Below are 24,280 nucleotides of genomic sequence, written 5' to 3'. Positions count from 1 at the left end.
TTATTTATTTCTAAAATGATTGTTAAAAAACAAAGGAGCGGGTTGTTGGAACAAAATAAATAACACACAAACAATTTGAATAATGTCTATTCTTTAATTTTCAGTACAATAATAAATCTGACAACAGTTTTGACACCTCGTAGTAGGAGGCCTTATCAAAGGTGTAAAAGCTGTTTCATTACCTAGAATTAATTGAATTATGATTAAATTCAATCAAACAAACACACAGTACCAAAAAAATGCTGCAATATATATTTGGCACACGTACAAAATTTTATATTAAAAAAATTAATAAATCAATGTAAAGTAAGTGTAATGCGCTTTGTGCGTTGGTTTGTGTGGTACGCCTTTTTGTGCCTCATTCCAATCCTTTCATTAATTTGACAGTTTTACATCAAACTAATGAAATTAAAAGTAATATAAGTATAATAATATTACAAAAGGCATCGCAGACTTTCGTCAATTTATTTTTATATGAAAATACGCAAAACAACGTCGTATTCAAAATATTTCGACGTTGTTTTATGAGAAAATGATCTCGTTGCGGACTACCAATGAGGGTTAAGTAGTCATTGATTCTTCATTATGTAAATCACAGCACTCTCGAAGTACGCTCCCCGTCTAAAATTATTATTAACATTTTCTTTATAAATTGGTAATTTCTCATAATGAACAGCTTTTTTACAAACATTAACGCAACGGTGGATATTGAGGTGATAGTAACTTTAATAGGGCGGACTGAGTTCCTGTCTACTGCATATACAAAGTGTAAATACAACACGCATCGTTATAGTGCACGTTATAACATATTTTAAACAAAATATGTTTGCTTAATATGTTATACGGCGATGGCATGTTATGCCAACTTTACCTTATATTTACACTTGGCATAAATAAAAAAAATTAAGGGCTTTACTTAACAAACATATTTATCACCATTTTTATATTGCTAACATGCCGTTTATACAAGATATATTTACAAAATAATAAATAATGAAATGAAAAGACGAAACTTATCGAAACAAAATCTAAGATTGTGAGCCCCTTCAATCCTAGAAATAAGGAATTAAAACAAACGCGTAATGTTACCTGTAGTTGTGGTCTACAGAAGCGAGTAGGGTGTTAGGAACTACCCGCTCCGAACTGTACGATTTACCTACCGGCGATGCGGCCCAGGAGCGTCTCGTAGCACGGCGAGGGGCCCCGCCGCGCGCCTCCGCGCCGCGTCGCCCCGACTACGCACATCACATCCGACCGATCCAAGCGGCCTGATGCTCTTGCGTAATCTATATTCGAAGTGAGAAAGCCAGCGGTTTTCTCACTACCAATATTTACCTTGAGTTAAATGAATTTTGATAACCAATTGTTTGTTATTTTAAAAACGCAACTATTTTAGTGATGTGTTAATTCCAATTAGCCGATGCTGTTCACGGTTTTGTTGGCCAAAATTCTATTGTGTTGAGACCGGACATCTGCCATTGCGGTCTCTGTTTTTCAAATGGCAGACGGTGACTCGCTATCCTGTGTGGCCCCTCTATAAATTCCTCTCTTTGAATACAGAAGATGTCCAAATGGAGGAATTCATGGCGGATAGCTGAGGATGTAGAGAGGCGGTGCGACAGTCTATTTTTCAATAGAACTGACACTACACTTCTATCTCCCCGAGCCAAGCTCTAGCGACTCCCCTCAAGCCGAGCTCAACCAGTACATAGTCTGGGAAAGATCGTCTTGAGGTGGGGAAGATGGTAGCCCAAAGGAGCACTCGGGTACGTGGTGTCGCCACTCACCAACAGCTCGCCACAAGCTGCCCTGCGGGATGCTGATTTGAAGGGACTCACTCAGCACAAAATGTTCTCACCCAAAACAATAATAATAACGATACAGTTCCGTTATAAAAGCACAATTAATAATGACATTTCATTGCATGAAATTCCACAATACTAGTATTGTTGCCTATCAAAGTAAAATAAGTATCAGTAATAAATTGAGATAAATATAATACAATGAAAAAATACCTGTATTTATTATTATTCATTCTCATCAAAGAAACCAGCGTATTATAGAACGACGTATATGAATCGTCTTTACTTTACGTGAATTTTATATTTTTTCAACATATAAAAGGCGCCTTCTCGTAATATCAAACTGTCCAGTCATTATTTAAAATGAAATCTTAAGATTTAATAACAACAAAAAAACACTACAAAATAAATTTAACTTGAGCAATATTAAACGCAATATCCGACTGTATTAGCCAAAAAATAACGTTATTGTAAAATAATATTAATTTGAGCAATATAATTAATAATATGGCACAAGTTTCATACTCATAATGAACCAACAAATATAAGTAAGCAGGTTTTCCTAGGATTTGCTTACCCCTGATTTCAATAAACGATCGAAACCTTAATCATAATTACTAACACCGGGTGTAATAACGTGTAACTGATTGTATTCTGCTGTCTTTAATATAGAAATGACAAATCCAATTTCGTTTAGAATGTGGCAAAAACACGACACAGCTCCGTATCGTTTTATTGATTGGTTGAGAAACTAACACGTGACCGACACATTGGTCTCTCGACCAATCACAAACGTCAAAAAGGACATCGACTTTCGAGTCGTGTTATTGAGACATTCTAAGAAGACAAGATCACCAGAATAAAACAATTAAAACGACTAATGTCATCTGTCAACATGTCAAACAAACTTCATTCTCATTATTCTATTTTCGCGATAGATCCGAAGTTAGGGATTGGGATCGTTTAATGAATTCCCCGTTGGAAAGATTATGTCTAACCTGATTATAAACAAATCTTTTGAGCTAAGTTATGCAACAATAGACAAATAACTGAGATTACCTATAATACGTGAAGATAAAGACTAGCAAGTTGATATTGTAATTTTTAAATCTATTATTCACTAATACTCGGACAAGAATTCACAGTGGACGATCAAACTAAATAATTGAAAAATATATTTATTACAATGTGATAAGTGCTTTCATATAATAATACATATCTCTACCACAAATCTTTACCTTTTATCTCATAACCCATGAAGAGTTCTATCATAATTGGATATATTTTTATGATTTAACTAAGCATACTTTATATCTAAGAACTTGTTTAAACTTCTTTACTAATTACATATTAAATCATTTGATTGAGCTAATGTTCATCTGCCGTTTAATTATATTTGCAGTGTGAAATGCATTTTGTAAATTTAAACAGACAATAATTCCTTATTTTCTTCTCTGAACCATATCAAGCGCCTTTAATTAATATTTCTTAATTGAAGTAGTGGCAAATCATGGTAAAAAATCATCACAATTTTTGACCCTTAAAATTCAAATAAAATTTTGATAAAACATACATAATTATGTCGACTGTCGAGGGCTAATCATGTCGTCAGTGGACATTCTAATTGGGAGCCCACTCTGAGGATGATCAGGTGCAGTAAGGCCACTGCAGTGCCCGTTTTAAAAAATACGTGCTATAAGTCGAAAGGTATGGCATTATTTTTATATTATAAACAGAAAAAAATAATGGAAGACATTTTTGTACAAACACCAACTCATTAGCCTTTATCTCAATAATTAAATCAAAATCCTCCGCCATTTGCAATCCAATAATACTATCCATTAAAGTCTGCGTGCATAGTTCATAAGTTTTTAACAAATAAAAATACATATCCAATGCTGAGCGGAGCATGTTCAATTGATTCCTTCCTATACTAGCTTAGATTAAAACACCCTGTCGTATTTTAACATCTCGAATTGAGTCTGTGACATTAACCCGTAATGAGAACGAAACTATATTCAAATAAAATATATAAACATTATTAACAGACATTCTCACATTAACATCGTGGATAGTTAACGGAATAAAAACATTAGGCATATATGTATGTAAATCGAAGGCGTAATAAATTATTTAAATCTAATTAGGTACTAAATGATGATTCTGATATGACATGCGTAGTGGCCTCGTCGCGAGACGAGCGTTTCAATTTAAATGAAATCAGTTTATCAATAAATATAAATAAATTATATTATTTACAATTTACTTGACTCTTTTTGTTTGACAAAAGAATTTGTAATTAAAACTAACTATTTACATTGATATTTTATTGTCACCATATTTAATTTGGTGAGTTATTTCTAAAATAGTTTTCCAATATTTGAAAGTAATAAAAAAATAATAGAATATCTATAGTAAAATTCAATACTTTCAATCCTCACACCATTTATGTATTTTTTTTATTAATAGTGTAAATCTATTTATTACTTTATAAGTATTTTTAATAATCATGCCTACAAGGACTACTTCCCACTGAAAACAAGGGTTTGGATTTTCCATGGGCCATTTTAGGACGTATATATTTTATCTCGACGTTTTCTTGTTATAATTAGGAACGCATTGAATCCTTAGTAGTATGAGAATCTGTTCGCTGATTTCAAAAACATTTAAATAATAATAAGATAATTGACATAAATAAACTAAGAGTAACGTCTACTCACGAAATAAATAACTATACATACATATAAAAATAATATATTTGTATGTGTTCAGATAGTTGTCCAAACCCCTGTATGTATTGAATATTTAGGTCGCTATAATTATTTATTTGTCTTCGCGCCTCCCCCGTGAGCCGCGGAAGAACGCACGCAAGACGATATTTTACAAAAATAACATTTTATTTATTATCTTGACCACAATATATGAGCGATATCGTGCTAACGAGGCTGCAAACTAAAGAACATCTAATGCACTCTTATAAAAATGATCAAATATATATTTTTTAATTCAATACCAATAATATGAACTTAAAAAAGTCCATAACTGTGATGCATTAATTTCACATTTCTTTAGGTTGAATTTTGAATATATCAGGACCTAATATGAAACCAATGAACCGTAATATAAGTGAATTAAAAGCATAAAATCCAAGATCATGACAATGTTTGTAAATATATTCCTACGCAGCACGATATCGTATAACACCTAACAAAGTATCTATCATTCCAAGCTATATCATACGAAAATACAACGGCCATGAGAATGTTTCCCTTTTTTAATTTCATACAAGTACATCTATTTACATATGACGAGAAATCAGTAATTCCGATTCCATCTATACGAATGTCTACACTGTAACAATAATATTTTGTATATTGTAACACTAAAACACATTTGCATGACAGTTTAACTTTAGCATTAATTGTTAGAAAATTGTGACCTTCTATAAACTACCTATTTACTAATACGAACGTATAAATCAAGTCATGATTTTAAATCATACTCTCAAGTAATCCTTTACTTACATAGTGATCTTACAGTATCTACGTATCGTTTTGTTTTTTTTTAATCAATATATGAAATTGACGATTTATGCATGCCATATCATAGAGAATCGTATGTCCTTTTCCTTAAAGTTGTTTTTAGTGAGTAATGATTTTGTAAGTGATGTCACGTTTAGCGTAAATCTTATATTCTTAGGATCATTTTTTAAATTCTTCACGTTTATAAAATATGTGATACACAATTATAAAAACGAGTGTCCAGTAGAATAGTTCAAAGGAATTGAGTAGGTGTATCATGTCGAAAATTTAGTCATATTACATTAATGTATAGTTAGTTAGTTCAAAAACATTAGTTATAACTCTTCGGAATCTTCTATTTAAATACTTATATAAGTACTATATATAGTCTATCCAGAGTAATCCATACAACTGCGCACATCACACTGTCGATATGCATAAAAACACAAATATACAATTTGTCCCATATTCTTCACAGTTTCTTTTGGTAAAATTATATCTGCCATAGTTTCATTTTGTTGCCACTCTATAGAGGCAGGTGTTTGGCGTTTGTTGTTTGTCGTTGGTGTTCAATACTGTTGGTTTAGTCGTTGTGTTTAGGCGTACGAGTGTAGCGTCACGGGTTCGAAGTCGTCGTGAGTGGAGGGGCGAGCGGGCGGCTGCCTGTGCGGCGGCGGCGGCGGGGGCGGCAACAAGCTCGTCCCCTCCGGCATGTATACGTTTGTCACTCGGTCCTATGTACCACAGATGTGACTTCATTATTTACCTTATAGGTCTTATAAGTCTATAGACTTCATCAACATTTTACATAAACCAAGCATAAGCGACTAACCGCCATTTTTAACAAACAATTCCAACCGCTTCTTTTCATCTATCTCACAAATGGACCAATCAGAACATAGTTCTTTATGACATACTAAATGAGTTTTGATTGATTCATTCTCGGAATCAGATTGAAGATCGATATTGGGATAATTTATTAAAAACAGCTGTTAATCAATTTTTGAATTAAAATATTCCAAAAAACTTGTCATACCTGACTTCTATCGTATTTGAAAATTCCTTGGAATAGATTAGGTCGGCGCTCTTGTGGTTCGGCGCCATTTCCTCCGTGTCCACCAGTTGTGCAGCTATAATTTGGATTATGGAATGATATATGACCACCAGAATCTCGGTAATCTTCTTTCAAGTCGTTTTGAGCCGCTTTGCCTAATTTCACTAAAAAAAACATATAATTTTGAAGTAATTTACATATCATATAGAAATAACAAGTTTTATATTTTTTTTTTGTAACTTACCACAGGCATATACGACCAAAGTAATAACAATCATGCCCAACCCAAATATAAGAGCTGCAATTGCGATGAATCCAAGCCTTGAGCTGGGCGGCACGGTTGGTGGCGGAATCAAAGCATTGTCTATTTCAGCGTCAGCATAGTCGTAATAAGATGGATAGTGTGATGGCATTTTGCTATCCACTCGAGTTTTAGGTACTGAAAAAAAAACATAAATTTAGTCTTAATTGTAGAGTTCATATACCAAATCACGTCAATATAAGATTGCTATTTTATTACCGGTGGAGCACGGCCTGGATTCTGGTTCGTCTGGACACGCACAAATATAGTCATGACCTCTAAAAAGACATAGATGAGAACAACCACCATTTTCCTCTTTGCAAGGGTTCCAGCCATGTTGTTTATCTGCGGACACTGCCTTTATTTCCATGGCCATTTCTAGATCGCTCCTAATCACAGTAATATTTTTTCCTGTTCTTTTATCGGCTCTCATTACTGTCTTTTTGTACCAGTCAGTCCAGTAAATGTAGTCTTTAAACTGTGAAAGAAAAACATTGTAATATATAGAATATTTCGAATTTGTTTTAATTCTTGATAATTTGTAATGCTCTTACATAGGTCATTCCAAATGGATTTTTAGCTTCTGGCACAAGTTGAACCCTGTGCTGTCCGCTCAAGTCAGAGGTATCGATCCTCTCCTTTAGAGCATCAGTCCAATATAATCTCCTGTCTCGATAGTCAATAGTTAAACCATTAGGAAATCCCAAATCCTGTTGTACAATCACTTTTCTCTGACTTCCATCTAGAAATGATCTTTCTATGTTGGGACTTTCTCCCCAGTCGCTCCAATAGAGATACCTGAAACCAAAAAATAATGTATATTATATAAGTATTTATTGTTATATGTAATTTGCATTCTAGAAAAGATTCTATATACCCTTTAGCAGGAAACAGAGCCAGAGCGCGAGGTTCAGTCAAACCAGAAATTAAAATTTTTCTGCACGTCCCATCTAAGCGGGCTACCTCGATGACCTGAAATTAGTAAACCAAATAAATTATGCTCAATCTTAGTGTCTTAATCCATTATCACCATAGAGATATACCTTGTATTTGTTATCAGTCCAATAAAGGTTGTTTGCTATCCAGTCCACAGCTAAACCATTGGGCTGGTCCAATTTACCCTTTATTACTATTTTGGTTTCGTTCATCGTTGTCATATTTACAGATCTGTAATATAATTCTTATGATTTATTATTCATAATACATACACACAATCACGGCTTTTATTATAGCCCGGCAAGGATAGTCAGAGGCATAACTGGTACACCCACTTTCCGCCGTGTTAATACCAGTAATAGGGGACGCTTATCGTCATATCGGACACAAATTCCAGACTCCGGGCTGATACTGAATAGAAAATTATTTCACTTGACCGACTTGGGATTGAACCTGAGACTTCAGCACTACAATCGTACCATAATACAGTACGCTATTGAGGCAGTGTCATGCATAATATTTTAATTAATAATTAGAAAACAAATACGTTTATGTATATAGAATAATTCAGTTAAAAGTAAACAGACAACAAACCTTATTACGTCGTAGTCGAGATCAGTGTAAAATATCAACTTTTGTTCCCAATGAAAATCGACGGCAATAGAGTTGTTGACTTCTTTTACTGGAAGATTAACGTCCCATTGTTCTGGTGTGTCGAAAGATATGTATGACAGACTTCCTCGAGCAGCGAAAACCAGAAATTCCTGAGGATGCTTATGGCAGATCTTAGGATGGTGTTCTGTATTATTCACAAACAATATTCCGGTAGGGCAAGCGCATGAATAGCCATGAGGAGAACGAAGACAAAGATGTGAACATCCACCATTGTTAGTTCCACAAGCATCTTCCAAAACTCGTTCAGTCTGGAAATTTTACAAGGGAACATCGTACTTTGTACTTAAGTCAAACCAATTGTTAATAAACATTAAATACCTGAATAGCTCTAATATCCATAAGACCTTCTAAATTTCTTCTGATCGTGATCGGTTCATTGCGTGTAGACTTGTCAGCTCTATGAAGCGCTTTAGTCTTCCAGTCTGTCCAATAAATATGTTGGCCGACGATGACAATGCCGTAAGGGTACGAGACGCTACTAAGTACAGTGGTTCTATTGCCGCCATTGAAGTTGGAGCTTTCGATTGTCAAAATTTTCGCATCGTTCCAATAAAGACGTCCCTCTATTCTATCAATGGTGAGTCCGTTGGGCCATTTAATGTTACTGTCAACGATGACTTGTCTATAAACCAAATATCGATGTTTAATACACAACTTTATCACAAGGAATTTAGCAATATAGCAAAAGGAACTGAAGTAGTACCTGTTATTGCCGTCCATATCTGCTCTTTCTATTTTAGCGGACGTTCCCCAGTCTGACCAAAACATGTACCCTAGCTCGTAATGCAATACTATAGCCCTTGGAGAATCTGAAAAATACGAAGTAGGTTGTACATTTGTATGGGACTACCATTATATTCGATTACTTTAATGGATATTTTTAACTTTTTAGTTTGATTTGGGAGCAAATCACTGTTAATTTTTATCGTAATTACTCTTTGATATTACCTAGGTTGGTCCATATCAAAACTTTCCTATTGGTGCCATCAAGTTCAGCGACTTCAATACTGTTATGCCCTCCATCAGTCCAATAAATCTGGAAGAATAAAATTACGTCAATTATTTCCTTTGAAAAAATAATTCATATATTTGATAATGAATTTAGAAAGATCTAACCTTGCGACCGGTGGAATCAATAGCAATACCGTCAACAGTGTGTAGTCCAGATCCGATCACTGTCTCAATACGGGTTCCATCTCTAGTTGCGCGTTGTATCTTTTCTTTCCCCGGTATCGGTCCAATAAATAAGACCTACAAAACACCTGGTTAGTACATATTGTCAATTTTTTATAATACGTCACCATAAATCTCTTACTGACCTGTTCTGTGATCAACATCAACTCCTAATGCATTTTTCAATGGAGGAAGAGGCAAAACCACATCAATTAGATACGGCACGTCCAAAGATATTACTCGGATGTCTACGCGATGAGCAAATATCAGATAGTTGACCGGTCCATCAGCGCAGGTTTTACCATCCTTCTGTAAATTCATTCAAATTGTAGAAGTTAGCAGATAATATTATATATTGTTAATGTGAGCATAAAATAAGACATACGTACATTCAGTTTGATTCCAATTGGGCAAGCGCATGATCGACCTCCAGGTTTCAATAGGCAAAGATGGGAGCAACCGCCGTTATTCTTTCCGCATCTAGAACAACAGATACACAAGTAATAATAAAAATTATTTACAATAAAATTTTCTATACGTCCTATAGCTGATTGTACCTACCTATTAACACCACCTACACGCTCCTTGTGGAACACTCGGACGTCCATGAGACCTGCTACGCCAGCACCTAAGGTGCGTCGATTTTCACCGGTGAATTTATTAGCCGCTTGAATAGATTGCGTGTCCCAATCGGTCCAAAAGACTTCATCTCCGTACAGATCTAAGCCAAAAGGATGTGGAAGGTGTTGACCTGCAAAACAATTGAGTTTAATTTGGATGTCAAAATATATAATATATAAGAAATTCATATAACTTATTTCTTTTTTACCGATCAATATTCTTCGTCCGGTGCCATCTAGGTTTGCATACTCGATTGTGCGATTACCGCCATCAGTCCAGTAAATGCGATTATTGCCAAGATCTAAAGCTAAACCATTAGGCCAGGTCATATCGCCGAATATCAATCTTTTACGATTTCCACCATCCATATCAGCTCGCTCGATGCACGGGGAAGTACCCCAATCCGACCAGTACATAACTCCACCTGTAAAAGTAACTCTTATCAATAAACCCTTTAGACTTACTTCACACTATACATAATATTATGAAAATACGTTTAAAATAACGCAGAGTAATTGTTTTTAATTATTTTTTTTCTTCATAATGTTCATCTTTACCTTTAGGATCTACAACAATGTCTCTCGGTTTATCAATGTTATCCCACGCTAACAAAGTCCTCATGCTTCCATCTGCTTTTGCAACTTCAATTTTATTAGTTCCGGCGTCCGTCCAATACAATTTGTCGGTAATCCAGTCGTATGCCAATCCGGCTGGCCAAACTAAACAAAAAAATAATTTTAATAACATATGGCATTCATCCATACTAACGAAATAAACTATAATGTGACCATCTTACTTAGATTTGAATTCACAATTGTATTTTGATTAGATCCGTTGAGGTATGCGCGATTGATTGTGTCCTTTTCTACGTCAGTCCAAAATATTGAATTACTATTCATATCCCAATCTAAAGCTACGGCTGACTTTATACTCTCAACTGGGATGACCTGAAAATAAATATAAAAACTAGAATTCAGACATGGCTGCGCTTCGTGTTAAACGAGAGTTATTAAAAGTTTTGCTATATTATGTTCTAAAGTAACAAAAATATGGCATGAAATCAATTGTTGGCTCTGTGTATAGAGTAATTAACGTGCGTGTGATTAACTAAAAACAATTTTAATATTACCATATCCAACGAATCGATAGGTTTCTTTGGATTCAGCTGTTTTACTCTAATATCTTTACGGCGAGCGTAAAGTAACAATTTTTCAGGTTTTTCTTCACATGTTACACTGAAAATCAAGTCGAATTTAAAATGTTGAACTTGCTTTGTTTCATATTTAATATTATAAAATATTTTGTAAGTTACCCATCAGAATTTATATTGAAACCAACTGGGCACCGACATGAATGATCATTGCTGTTTGGTAGACAAAGATGGGAGCATCCTCCGTTATTAATGCCACAACGATTCCTGTACGTCCTCAGTTGTCTCAGAGGATGATAACTGTAACAATATGGTCAGGTTAGCATTTATTTCAATGTATTTTTTTGCGTAATATTTACCTACTACTAACATTTGCTCGCGGCTATACCAAAAAAGTACCTTTTTTCTTTGCATTTCGCCGGGAAAGTGTAACCGCCCAGCGTCATTGTCCTTTCTTAGGGTTTCAACTTACAATTTTATACTCATATATTACATTCAAATTTCATATAAATTGGATTATCAGTTTTTCTATGAAAGCATAACAGATAGACAAAGTAACTTTCATTTTCAACTTTCAGCAATAATTTCGCATTATAATATTACTATGAATTTTTAAACCTGTGTATATCCATAGGAACATTGATTCCAGCGTGCACTGTTTGTATTCCCATTCCGGTATTCTTGTTCACAGTCGATATGCTTTTCGTATGCCAATCTGTCCAATATATGGCATCCTCAAACAACGTCAACGCAAATGGATGCGGCAATCCTTTCGTAGTAATCTAGAAATATAAAAGTATATAAAAGGTAAATTATTTCGTCTCAAGAACTAAACTCACCCGATTCCAAGAGAAACCCCTGTGTTATGATATTTATTTGGTTATTTTAATAATGAACATACCCTGTGCCGGTCTCGACCATCAAACATTGCTCTCTCGATCACGTGGTGTTTAGCATCCGCCCAATATATTTTGGAATCAGTGTAATCGATTGTTAAACCGTTAGGCCAGAATATTTGATCGTATATAACGGTGCGACGTCTACTGCCATCCATGTCAGCTCGTTCGATCTTAGGATTGGGACCTAAAATATTTTTAAAGGTATTAATTAATTAAAATAAACATTCATATTATTAAAATCGATTATTATAATTAAAGTGTAATTACCCCAATCTGTCCAAAACACCAAAGCATCGCCAGGATGTACAGCAACAGCCCTTGGTTTATCCAAATCGTTGGCAATGAGCACCGCTCTTTGAGAACCATCAAGTGTTGCCACTTCCACTCGTCGAGTCCCAGAATCAGTCCAGAATAGGAGATTGTGTATCCAGTCCACGGCTACACCAGCTGGAGTTTCTAGTCCCCATCTTATAACATCTAGAAACAGCAATTCGATATTTGTAATATTATTTTGAATGTCGACGAATTTTCATTTTTTTTTTTATTACCTGTCATGTTGTTTGTATTGATTTGTGCCACACGAATAACTCTTAAATTGTTTTCAGACCAGAAAACAAGCTTCTTTTCATAATGATAGTCCAAAGCCACTGCATTGTGAAGCCCCTTCACCACTGACACGTAGTTATCGCCAGTGAGCCACACCTAAATAAAGAAATGATTATTTCATTTTAGAATTCCACATTGGATTCTCTATTTATTTGACTGAAAATCATAAAACTTACCTGACGTATCCCAATTCTATTGGAGAATAGTAATGTTGGCGACTCCCCGGTATGTTTGCAAGATCTTCCGTCAGGTCTCAAGACATAGCCGGTCATACATCCACAATAGAAACTTCCGACAGTGTTCGAGCATGTTTGAGAACAAACTGGGTCCTGTTCGTACATGCACTCGTCGATGTCACGGCAACTATGTAAAAAGTAGTGTTAAGTATATTAGGATTCGATGACGAATACAAAAATTGAATCAATATTTGTATTTTGGTAATAGAGGATATGATTGCGTTTATTGTAATTGAACAGGATATTTAATTTATATATTAAAAGTTAATATTTTAGAATTACGTATATTCCAAACAATCTTGGCTTCACCTTGCGGTGAAGATGCTATTAAAATATATAAATTTGTAATCAAGTTAGAAAGGACATAAAATGTTTCCTTTTCCAATAAATTAGTTTTAGGATATAATGGTTCTGGCCGTAATCTTGTGAATTAAAAGCCTCTAAGCTTATACATTAAATAAAGATAAAAAAAAGAAACTGAATATATTATCATAATATTTTTACCTAAACTTATCATCAGCTAGCAGAAACCCAACAGGACAGGCGCAAGCAGGAGCGTCCATCGTATTCAGTAATACAAAGTTTTTCACATTTATCTTGCGAGGTACATTTACGTTTTGTAGGGCAGTTTTCTTCATCGTCGCCTCTAGGACAATCCTTCATACCGTCACAAACATGTTTCCTGTTAACACAGTTTCTGAAAGCATTGCTGATAAGATGATCCTGTGTTTTGCACGTATATTGATCTTCTTCGCAATTTATTTCGCAATTCAATTCATCTTCACCGTTGCTGCAATCCCGAACTCCATCGCAAAGCCAGGTTTTCTAAAAATATAAGTATATTCACTATAAGAAAGTTCCTTAGTGTAACTGATTTATATTTGATTGTTGTTATCTTACCAAAACACAGCGTCGGTCAGCACATGTAAATTCGTCCGCGCTACAGTTGCGCATGTTGTTGGGTTCGCAGTTCAATTCGTCGCCACCGTCGGAGCAATCTCTTTCAGTGTCGCATCGCCAGCGTTCCGGAATACATTTACCGTCGCTACATCTGTTTTTAAACAAATATCACTTACACTTGTTATAAAATTTAAATTTAAAGCAACTCCTGCGTTTGTGGTTCCTTAAAGACGTATTAAATTAAATTTTAGTATACAATTAGAGCTAAGTTGATAAAGTTTTGGTTGTCTTACTTGAATTCCCCAGCGTTGCAGCTGCCAGGGATCATAGGGCATGAATCTTCATCAGTCCAGTCGCCGCAATCGTTGTCGCCGTCACATTGAAATTCTTTGCGTACGCATTTCTTGTTTTCGCATTGAATTTCATTTTCCCCGCAGCGCAGTAGGTCGGCAGCTATACATTCATTACAATATTTTCTAATACTATTTGAGACTAAGTTCACATTCTGTTCTAAGTACATTTTATCCTGTAAATCCTGTCATAAGGAAGTCATGTGAAATCTCTTACTGTATTAAACGTGTGCTCAAATTGGCTCGGCTATCAAAGGTAATTTATATGCCACAATGCGAATCGACCGGATGTTAGCAATAACGTGACGATCGAGTTGCAAATCACGAAGGGGTCCTCAATTCTTGCGTAACTTCACACCGGCAATCTCTTTTTGGAATTATTTACATACCTTGACAATTTTATAGATACCTATTTATTTTTTGCAAAAATTGTAAATCAATTATTATTTGAATATAATTTTGTCTAAGACTGGCAAATGTTTATATATTCATCAATTTGTTCTACACTGAATTTGCTCAAGTTCATTTCAGTCGATTTTAGTCTTCCGTCAGTTATTAAAAATACAAATAGAAAAGAATGTGAGCATTTCTACAATATATCGATCGTTAAATCCATCGTAGTGGTGTCATATTAAAGTAAAGTCACTCACGACAATCGGCTTCGTCCGAGCTGTCTGTGCAATCAGGGTCTTTGTCACAACGCCAATGCTGGGAGATGCACTCGCCGGTCGCGCACATGAACTGGTTCTCGCGGCATCTGTTGAAGTAGAAAGAAGTATTTCTTGTTCCACCTAAGAATAAGACAAAGTATGAGAAGATAACGCAGATGCGTCTTTCGATGGTCGGGGTTGCACATGCGCATGAATTGTTATATTTTAGTGCGTAGAGCGGCCCAAACCGAAGTATCCCAGAAATCTTTAAATGGATTTCCTCATTAAAATATACACGTTAAAAATAGATTTGATTAGAATTATTAATATTACAGTATCGAATAATTTATAAGAGTGTATGAGTACAGAAAAACCAGATGTTGACAAAGGACATGTCCAAACACAGTTTGTTATTCGACCGAAATTCTAACCAACATAATTTACATATATTTGGATAGAACTCTTAAAAACGAGTTTATCAAAATCTTTCTAATCTTTTTAGATTTTTATAATTTTATTTTACCTAAAATTACACATAAAATAAATACTTTCGAAATTTAAGTGTTGCTAGTTTTGTATGCACCCCCAAAAAAAAGTAAAATTGTGAAAAATGTAGTTTCCAAATACAATTGGCTGTATAGTTTTACTGTCGTAAAAATCTAAGTTATTATCTCTAAGAATAACCGCAAATCACATTTTTTTTTATTTTCCCTTTATATCTGCGAATGACAATAACTGGCAGTTATCTCCTCCCCCTCTTTGAATGAATGAATGAAATTATTTTTATGTGTTACTCTGCCGCGACCATTGACGTATAGTACATAATCAGTCTTACTTATAAACTTGTTTTAGCGTTAAGAGGTGCTTAAGAATTGCTTAAATAGCTGTCAAAAACATTACCGGTTTCTTAGTTTAAACCTTATTCAGAGGCAAGATAGCGTGTTTTGACTTACAGCTAATCGAGTAAATTTGTGTTTTAAGTATATAGCTGCGAATTTTTTGACATTGCATGCCACATTTCTTTCTTATTTTTCTCATAAATGAAAGGATCTAAAATTATTTTTTTAATGATTCCATGCGCCACATTTTTCCCACTTTATTATCCAGTAAGTTTTAGGTTGGTTAGAATTTGTTCAAAATAAAGAACCGTCGCCCATACAAAAAGCGGACATGTCCTTTGAAAATTTTATAATTAATTTACATATGATAGAGCTAACGATAAATCTATGTTTAAATTAGTTCATTTTTCGTAAAAATAATTGTTAACAATAGCTATTCGTTTCAAAAACAGAATCAATAATATTCAAATGTTACCGTATTTACTTCCCATTCAATCACTTAGTTAATCCTCGGAAAAAGCCAATTAAAAAGGTAACCCTTTTCTATTTCAAGTAAAATTACATCGTAGCAAATCCAAAAATAGAATTATTTTCTCAATAAATTTCCAATCATGATATAATTGCCATTTCTAAGTTCTACCTACGTATTTTTCTAAGACATTCCAATTAGGCACACAGATACCTCATACAAAATAATATTGCACAAACTGGTCATATCTAATATTAAACACGTCAATAATTTAGATCTATAATGAGTCTGCCCACGGAAGTCGGGATATATCGGTGTAGTCTCCTTCAGTAAAACGGAGGGTGCGCGTAGGCGAGTTGTCATGACAACCAGCCCGCTACCCCGCGCGCCTACTTCCTACCCCGACGCGTATTGATCTGGCGAGCTGCGAGCCCGGCAGCGCTCGAATGAAAAACCTCAAATCGTAAACTGGACGACAGTACAAACGACAGACTTATTATTGATTTTTTTTTACTTAAAAATGATTTATTAATCGAGTGGAGAGTATGAAGAAAATTTGTATATGTATTATCAAACTTATTTTTACAGATAATTCTGTTAAATATATTTTAAGACTAATTCCGGTTCCGAGAGTAATTCAAGTAAACATAATTTACTAATCATTTCATAGGCGGTTCAATGTAAAGTAGATATCAAAACACCACGTACATAATTAATTCCATGTAGAGGGTTCGATAAATGTATAACCAATACTACGATTTATAATACGTCATTCCGTTTAAAATTTAAATTACCCCAAGATTACGCAATATCAATTTCGTTTGCGTTCACTGTTGATGGAATTATCTTGACAGAGCCACCCTTGACAGTGATGACGTCACGAAAGGGCGCGAGGGACAATAAATCCCGCACTGATTGGACAGCTATTGTGTTAACATAATTTGACACGATTATGTCAAGTCAAGTACTTATTGAAGCGAGGGTGGATATTTGTACCAGCACAATATCTATATAAGAGTGATATTACTCCATTTATTTTTAAATCGTAATTCTTATAACGTGAGGGTAATATTCAATTGAACAATTTTTAGCCTTTTAACATCAGAGCTATCGAATACAGTGTAAAAATCTTCATTTTACGTAAACATTTGGATATAAAAACAACCATTAAACGAGACCACAATAACAAACAAAGGCCAATTACAGATATTTTTAATAAACAATGTAAGAAACAATCTTAGACATAATAGTGACAATATTCTATCAACTTTAATAATAATACGAGAAAGACCATTTTGGAACATTAATATTGCCAATATTATATGTAAAGGCAATCAACCGTTTTTTTTTTATCATAACACTAAAAGAGACGTTTATCAACGGCAAACAAACAATTATCGCTGATGTATGAACGTTATATTGTTTATAATAATTATAAAAATATTTTTGCACAAAAATACCAGTCTGCCTTACTGGCCTTTTTATATTATTTTTATAACACTTAATAATTCCAGAATATGTAGTCTAAATACAGTTAGAGGGTTGAAAAAGATTTATTAAAAAAAAACCATATAAATACTCACTTGCCCTTGGTGCAGTTGGTCTCGTCGGAGTTGTCGCGGCAGTCGTTCTCGTTGTCGCACACCCAGCCGTTGTGGATACACAGCCCGTTGCCGCATTGAAACTGATCGGCTGTGCAATTCGCTGTTCCTCCTGCCACAAAAAATATTAACTTTTGGTTTTAGGGATCCTTTTGTTTACGACCATTGTAGGTCCCCAAGGGTTGTTCATTGAACCAAGACTATGCAACGGTCACCTACCTCCAGCATGTGCTAAATGTGGTAGGTTTGCGGCCTATATTCTTCTATCGGAAAAAAAGAATTCTAATTCAGTAGTGAAGCAGCACGGCTGATGAAGACACACTTTCATAGTATGTGTCAGTTGGCAATACACGATAATTAAAAAAACAACTTACCGCAATGAGTTTCATCAGAAAAGTCTCCACAATCATTATCACCATCACAGAGCCAGTCCAAAGCTATACACACGTTGGTACTGTGACATATGGTGCGATTCTCATGTTCATCGCAGGACCTGGCGCAGCCGGCTTCGTCTTCAGCCTCTGCGCAGTCGGCTATCCCGTCACAACGCTTTTCCATCGGTATACATGTGCAAGATATCTGTTAACAAATCATTAGGTCAGTCAGTCAGTCTTCATCAAGTACATATCACAAGAGGGAAATAGAATTTGAGATGCTCATAGCATACCTGACAAGAAAAATGTAATTTGAGACATGGTTGAAGGCAGCCTCCGTCGTCGTGGCCCTCGTCCATGTCTCCGCCTTCAGGGCCGGGGTGGATTACGTCAGCATTCTTTTGAAATCCCGGCCGATCTATTGTCACAATATGTCACTTGAGTCCCATACTAATATGTGTAAGAACAAACTGCCTAACGAGCATATTGTTCACCTGTCAAGTGATCTTGACTTAAAGGAATTAGAATTAAAGAATGAAAATGTGGGCTGGGATTTTGGATATCTTACAATATAGAATGCAACAGAAACCTTGGAATCCACTTTTCTGTAAGCCTAGTTCTACCAGATCGAGTCACCGTACCTATTTATGCTATAAATAAATATGTTCACAACATGACTCTACCTCTTATAGCATACACGATGATATATGGACAATTTCAATAGTATAGCAATTATTATTCTACGGACCTAGTGACGTGGATAATTATAAAAATGTATTACTCACGATGCCAGCTTTCTACGCGTGTATAGATGCTGTGAGGCCAGAAACCTTGCGTCTGTATTGGGATCGGCCCGACTCCGACGCCCATAGCTGGAGGTTGATATGGTGGCACGCGGCCTAAGGGAGACCGCGGGTCGGGTGAGTCGGCGGAGCCATTTGTGGGACGCGGACCGGCTGATGCCTGGGTCTCCTCCGCGTTCACTGTTGAATACACGTGTAGAAGTTGTGGAAATTGTGTGCCATAGAGATGATTATACGTGTGGATTGGAGCGAAAATCAAAAATTCTATACTGGTCAATCATCAACTATAGTTATTTGAAAGTTGGATGCAAAATTTTTGTCTCCTATAGCCACAGGCGTAATTAAGAGCGTATCTGTCTGTCAGTATTAAGAATTTTATAAAATATAAGAATAAGAACAAAGTTAATTTAAAGACAAGTAAACCAAAAGAAAAACAAGTTACTTTAAAGATGTTAACTTACCACATATCCATAGCAATGCAACAGAAGTGAAATATATGGCGATCGGTGCTGGCATGGTGAAGCGTCACCGGCGGCGCGTGGGTGATAGCTTAGGTGACTTGCGCAGCGGCGGCGCGTGTACTCGTCACTCGCGCGCGCCGTATCATGGCTTGACGCTTCCCACTCACAGCTTGCACCCTATCTGTAATGACTATATTTTATAGCTGGTCTTTATCACGTCGGATTCCCGCGGAAAGTTCAATTTTAATTGACTTAATATATGGGTTCACTCTATTGAGTTATGTAAAATGAACTATACAAAACCGATATAATAATTTCTACGCGTGACTTAACTAAAGATGAATAAAACAGCGTAGGCGCAGACATTATTCAATATATAATTTTAGAACTCTTTGCGTAGGAGTCACATTTAGAGAAAATAATATTAGTTATCTCTCTTACAGTTTTTTGTTGTGAGGACTTTCAATATTTTTAGATGTAGGTATTATAATGTGGTATGTACATTCTCTTATTTATCTCTTACCCTTAAGGTTCATCAAGGATCAACGTATGATCAATAGGTTGCTAATGAAAAGGAATTAAATATGGATTGAAAAAGAAACTCATACTACGTCAATATAAAATTTAAAATGATAAAATGCAAACTGTTATTGTATTTTTCGCGACACGTTGCAGATAATGTAATAAGCCATTATGTTCTTTTACAAATCCTCCTCTGAATCATAGCAATACATTTTACGTATGAACATTCTTCAGACAAACGTACATTCGTTTGATGTAGTTATGAAATGTTTTGATATTTCATAATGAATTATGAAGGTCATGTGGAAATAATAAGAACAAATATCTTTTGAAGACAGGAGTAACAGAACATTAATCATTACGTATTTTGTTGATCTTATGTAAAACTATATTTTTTTAGTTTATCGATAATTCTAATTTCTCTACAAATTTTGTTCAGTTCCGCCGACGTGAAAATATTTTTAGGTAAATACGTAGTATCTTAGGCCCCAATAATAATTATTCTTATGCTTTGTTTTGACGTATCATAAGTACAACTTTGTGCGCCTACGTGATAAATAAAGGATTTTATTATTTTTTTTATTTTTTTTTTTAAAAACACTACATCCCAAACAAATATTCTCGTTAAACATAAATGTTTGTGTTGATGCTGAAATCCAACCCGGGACCACTCGTATACAGCTGACTCACCGCGCACCCCAAGGGGGCTTCTATAGAGAGTATAATATACCTAGTAGATACCTACTTCTGATTATTACGCTCAGTTATGAGTAAAACTTATGAATCCAAAAAAATATACATAAGTATATCAAACTATTTTACCAAAAATACATATTTTTATGTAAGCACATTGTGAATTTCTAATAAATTATAAAATAATTATCATGATGTTAAAGATTTTATTTCCAGCGTCATCACAAAATCTATGTTTTCTAGCTGAATTAATTCTGGTGATTGCCATTGTCGTAATACTACTATTATTATTCACATATAGTATTCCAAAAATTATGAATGATTGATCTTTAAATGAATTAGGTTCATACATGACCTGCGATTAAGGTAATTGAATGACACGATATCACACTAGACAGCGTTCGTTGAATGATTTAATATTCGCGATCGATCCGAGTGTCTATAAATGGAAACAGCCGTAACGCTATGTACACATAACATAATAGGCGTTTTGATACTTTCAGGTGTCAGATACACCGATATATTTATATACTTTAATGTTTAGATGCACCCGTAGAGAGTTGCTGGCCTATCTTACCTCTTTAGAAAATACTTAAATCTTACAATTCGTCATCGGCCCGTCCTGAGTGTACCATTTATGATCCAACTAACAAAACTTAATCACAAACCGCACACATCTACATCAAATTAAATCTTTACTCTCATTAAATTATTTCACATCACTGAAAGTTACCTACCAGTGTATTTTTAGCCCTCAAAACGTAATTACGTCGCGAAAAAACCCATTAAAATGGATGCCGGGGGCAGCCATATTGGACGGGAGCGAGTCTGCGCAGTACGGACCTGCGCCGGGAACTATGGGCTACTTGTTGATATCCTCTTCATTCACGGCGCACCGCGCATTTTACGCAGTTAAAACCTCAGATGCCACCCAATCCCAAGAATTTCTAGAAATAACTCCCGGATGCTGGGATTGTGATCGTCATTACATTCATAAAAACTATTTGCATATTGTATATAAATATAGGAAGGTTTTGAGGAAGTATGTAAATAAATATATAATTGTTATATACAATATATAAGTATATATGTAATATTATAATATCTAAACAAGTCATTAAATCTTAGGTAATACGACCAACACGGCGATAAATGATAACTCAATGGAAATACGTTTATATAAGATTTAAATTTTGCTTGACGTATGGACCCTTACTTCAGTTAAATATCAAAACATGTAATTTTTACCTCAATAGTAAACCCGTAAACCTTATGGTTACCAATACCAACGCTATCATCGAACAATATTATTAAAAATCATAATACATATTAATAAAGAAGATATAAATAGACCAAAAGCAATCACCTTCAAGGCTGTAATCTCACATACTTCTCAGCACACCCAAAGTTTCCCTTAATTTGATAAAAACAACAAACACTCTATAGTTACTAACAATGCATAAGCTTCTTATTGTATTTAACTCACACAAAATAGTCTTTTCCTTTTTAAAACACTGTATTGATGTTTATTGTGACAATATTTAGCAAATAGGTTCGCATGAAAATCGGACGATCAATACAGGGCTGGTTGCGCGGCGGCTCGCGCCCACGCCTGTCCCCGCGCGCCCCTAGCCTCCACCCCCTCGTTACGCGCCCGCGCCATGCGCTCTGAACCCCTTGCTGCGACACGAACATCCCAATAGCTCGAAACTAAACACCTTCAGCCGCCCACAGATATCCTAAACATGAACCTATATTCATAAACCAAATTTTCCATTTTTTCATAATCCAGAGCAGATGAAAACCCCAAGTTATCACTGTTGGTTAAAAATTTCCGATTGACATGAATCATTAATAATTTTTTTCTATTACAATTACAAATTCCATACCTGACGTCTATCGAGGCTGTGATGTTGACACCATATGAATTCACTAATCGCAGATCGATTCAAAACGCGATTAATTTTCCACTTATCCAACACAGAATATGAACAAACACAATAGTCACTTTATTTAGTACCGATAAAATAATTGAATATAGTAGTTTTTGTAGAATATTAACGAGCACGGTACGTATGTGTTCCCGTGGCGACGTCGGAGTAGGTACTAGATCTGGAACCTGAACTCACCCCCCCGCAGTTCCTAATGCGCCCCGCGCAGTCTGCGCCTCATCGATGAATGGAGCCCGCCGCCCCTTGGCACCTTTCGTTTCTATGTAATCCTCGGAATATTCTCCTAGATTTGTATTGTATCGCCAGCTCTGAATAACGTTCGATGAAAATAGATCAACTTATAAATATGTATGGTTAGACTTTGTGCTGTTATTTTAGATGTAACGGCAACAATTTTAAATTCATGAACTTTGATGGCATTTGTTTGGCTACTGTGTCGCTAACACAATATTATAACAAATGTTGTCAAGGAAAATTTTACGTACAAATTTGAAATTAATATTTAACTACCCAGTTCAATAATTTTGCAACTTGAAATGTGTTTGTACGAGGCGTAATAATCCCATATCATTTTTTTTTATTAATAAGAATACACAGATAAATTGAAATATGACTAAGATCCAATATATTGTTTATAATAGTGCATAATATGTTTCACGCATCGATTTTCCGGCTCTACATAGCGTAGCAATGAAAGACAAAATCTCTAAAGTATAACTTTACTATTTTCTGTTGCATAATATTATCGATCGAAATATTCTTATGTATACTTAAAAGTCAACGTGGCGTTAATAAGCCCATAGGCAACCACATTTTATGGCACTACAAAGCTTTTACGAGTAGATAGTTCGCGTTTAACTTGTGTTTCAGTTTCATAAATCGAACCCCAGATGGCAGTAGACATGCTGTTAAGGAAACCAAAGTTCGTACTGAGGTTCATGTAACATACGTGTCTCAATTGTAGCTTTAATTTCAGGAAATTTTTAGAGATGGCGCTCGCTATATTTCTGACCTAACTGATGCTCTATCGGCAAAAATTGGGTAGAGTTTACCCTAAGTTCTTACAAGCTAGTATCGAAACGATTTTGTAGTTAAGCATCTAGATTTACGATTTTAGGTGAGCTAAATATCCAGAATTACGAAAAAAATATTCTCTTTGTTCTATCCCCTTTCAGTAAGGGGTTGGTACAATACAATTTTTCACACATATTGCAGAAAGTATTCATATATCATCATAGTTCTTAAAAACAGCAGAATTCCTGGAATTAACCCTGAATAATGGGTATTTTTTATGTGTATATTAAGAAAAATTAGAATTTTCTAAACATATTGTTTATGTATATTATTTTTTTTAAACTCTCTAGGTGTTTTGGATATAGGGAAGGCTAATTAACTATATTTTCTCTAATTTTAACTATTGGAGTGTGTGTCTCGGGTAGTAAGTTCAAAGTTTTCGTCATCCGACATAAGGTGGCGACAGTATTAATTGGTATAATCTTTTTTCTAACTAATTAAAACCCCTCTGTAAATTAGTTTCATAGCAATATCACCATACATCAAAATTAGACCCGTAACGTTTTCAACGATTTAATTTAAGTTGTTATATTTTATTACTGACTCAAATAATATATTTCTTACAACTTACAATGCATTTACTCGATTGTGACCTTTTTTGTGTGAAATAAAATAGAA

At 35.0% G+C, this 24,280-nt stretch overlaps 1 protein-coding gene across 1 annotated transcript; it reads right to left on the bottom strand.

The window, feature by feature from the left end:
* Window positions 1–71: 71 nt before the first annotated feature.
* On the bottom strand, window positions 72–24,204 carry LOC115451712 (low-density lipoprotein receptor-related protein 4). The gene is given in 37 exon segments (XM_037441619.1): window positions 72–6,057; window positions 6,360–6,541; window positions 6,622–6,816; window positions 6,898–7,156; window positions 7,233–7,476; window positions 7,556–7,650; window positions 7,722–7,845; window positions 8,209–8,537; window positions 8,608–8,911; window positions 8,993–9,098; window positions 9,238–9,325; window positions 9,406–9,510; window positions 9,512–9,540; window positions 9,609–9,771; window positions 9,852–9,942; window positions 10,024–10,213; window positions 10,292–10,507; window positions 10,641–10,802; window positions 10,880–11,030; window positions 11,213–11,318; window positions 11,396–11,533; window positions 11,852–12,015; window positions 12,135–12,316; window positions 12,400–12,609; window positions 12,681–12,834; window positions 12,915–13,101; window positions 13,479–13,525; window positions 13,527–13,799; window positions 13,875–14,025; window positions 14,168–14,327; window positions 14,875–14,981; window positions 17,766–17,895; window positions 18,158–18,362; window positions 18,451–18,575; window positions 18,943–19,140; window positions 19,422–19,602; window positions 22,526–24,204. Coding segments are annotated over 36 exon segments (5,763 nt in total). The 5' UTR covers window positions 19,477–19,602; window positions 22,526–24,204; the 3' UTR covers window positions 72–5,919.
* Window positions 24,205–24,280: the final 76 nt, after the last annotated feature.

This window comes from Manduca sexta, chromosome 22, assembly GCF_014839805.1.
Source record: "Manduca sexta isolate Smith_Timp_Sample1 chromosome 22, JHU_Msex_v1.0, whole genome shotgun sequence".
NCBI classification, from domain to species: Eukaryota; Metazoa; Arthropoda; class Insecta; order Lepidoptera; family Sphingidae; genus Manduca; species Manduca sexta.
Note: the sequence above shows the minus strand (reverse complement) of the source record. Positions and strands in the feature narration are given on the sequence as shown.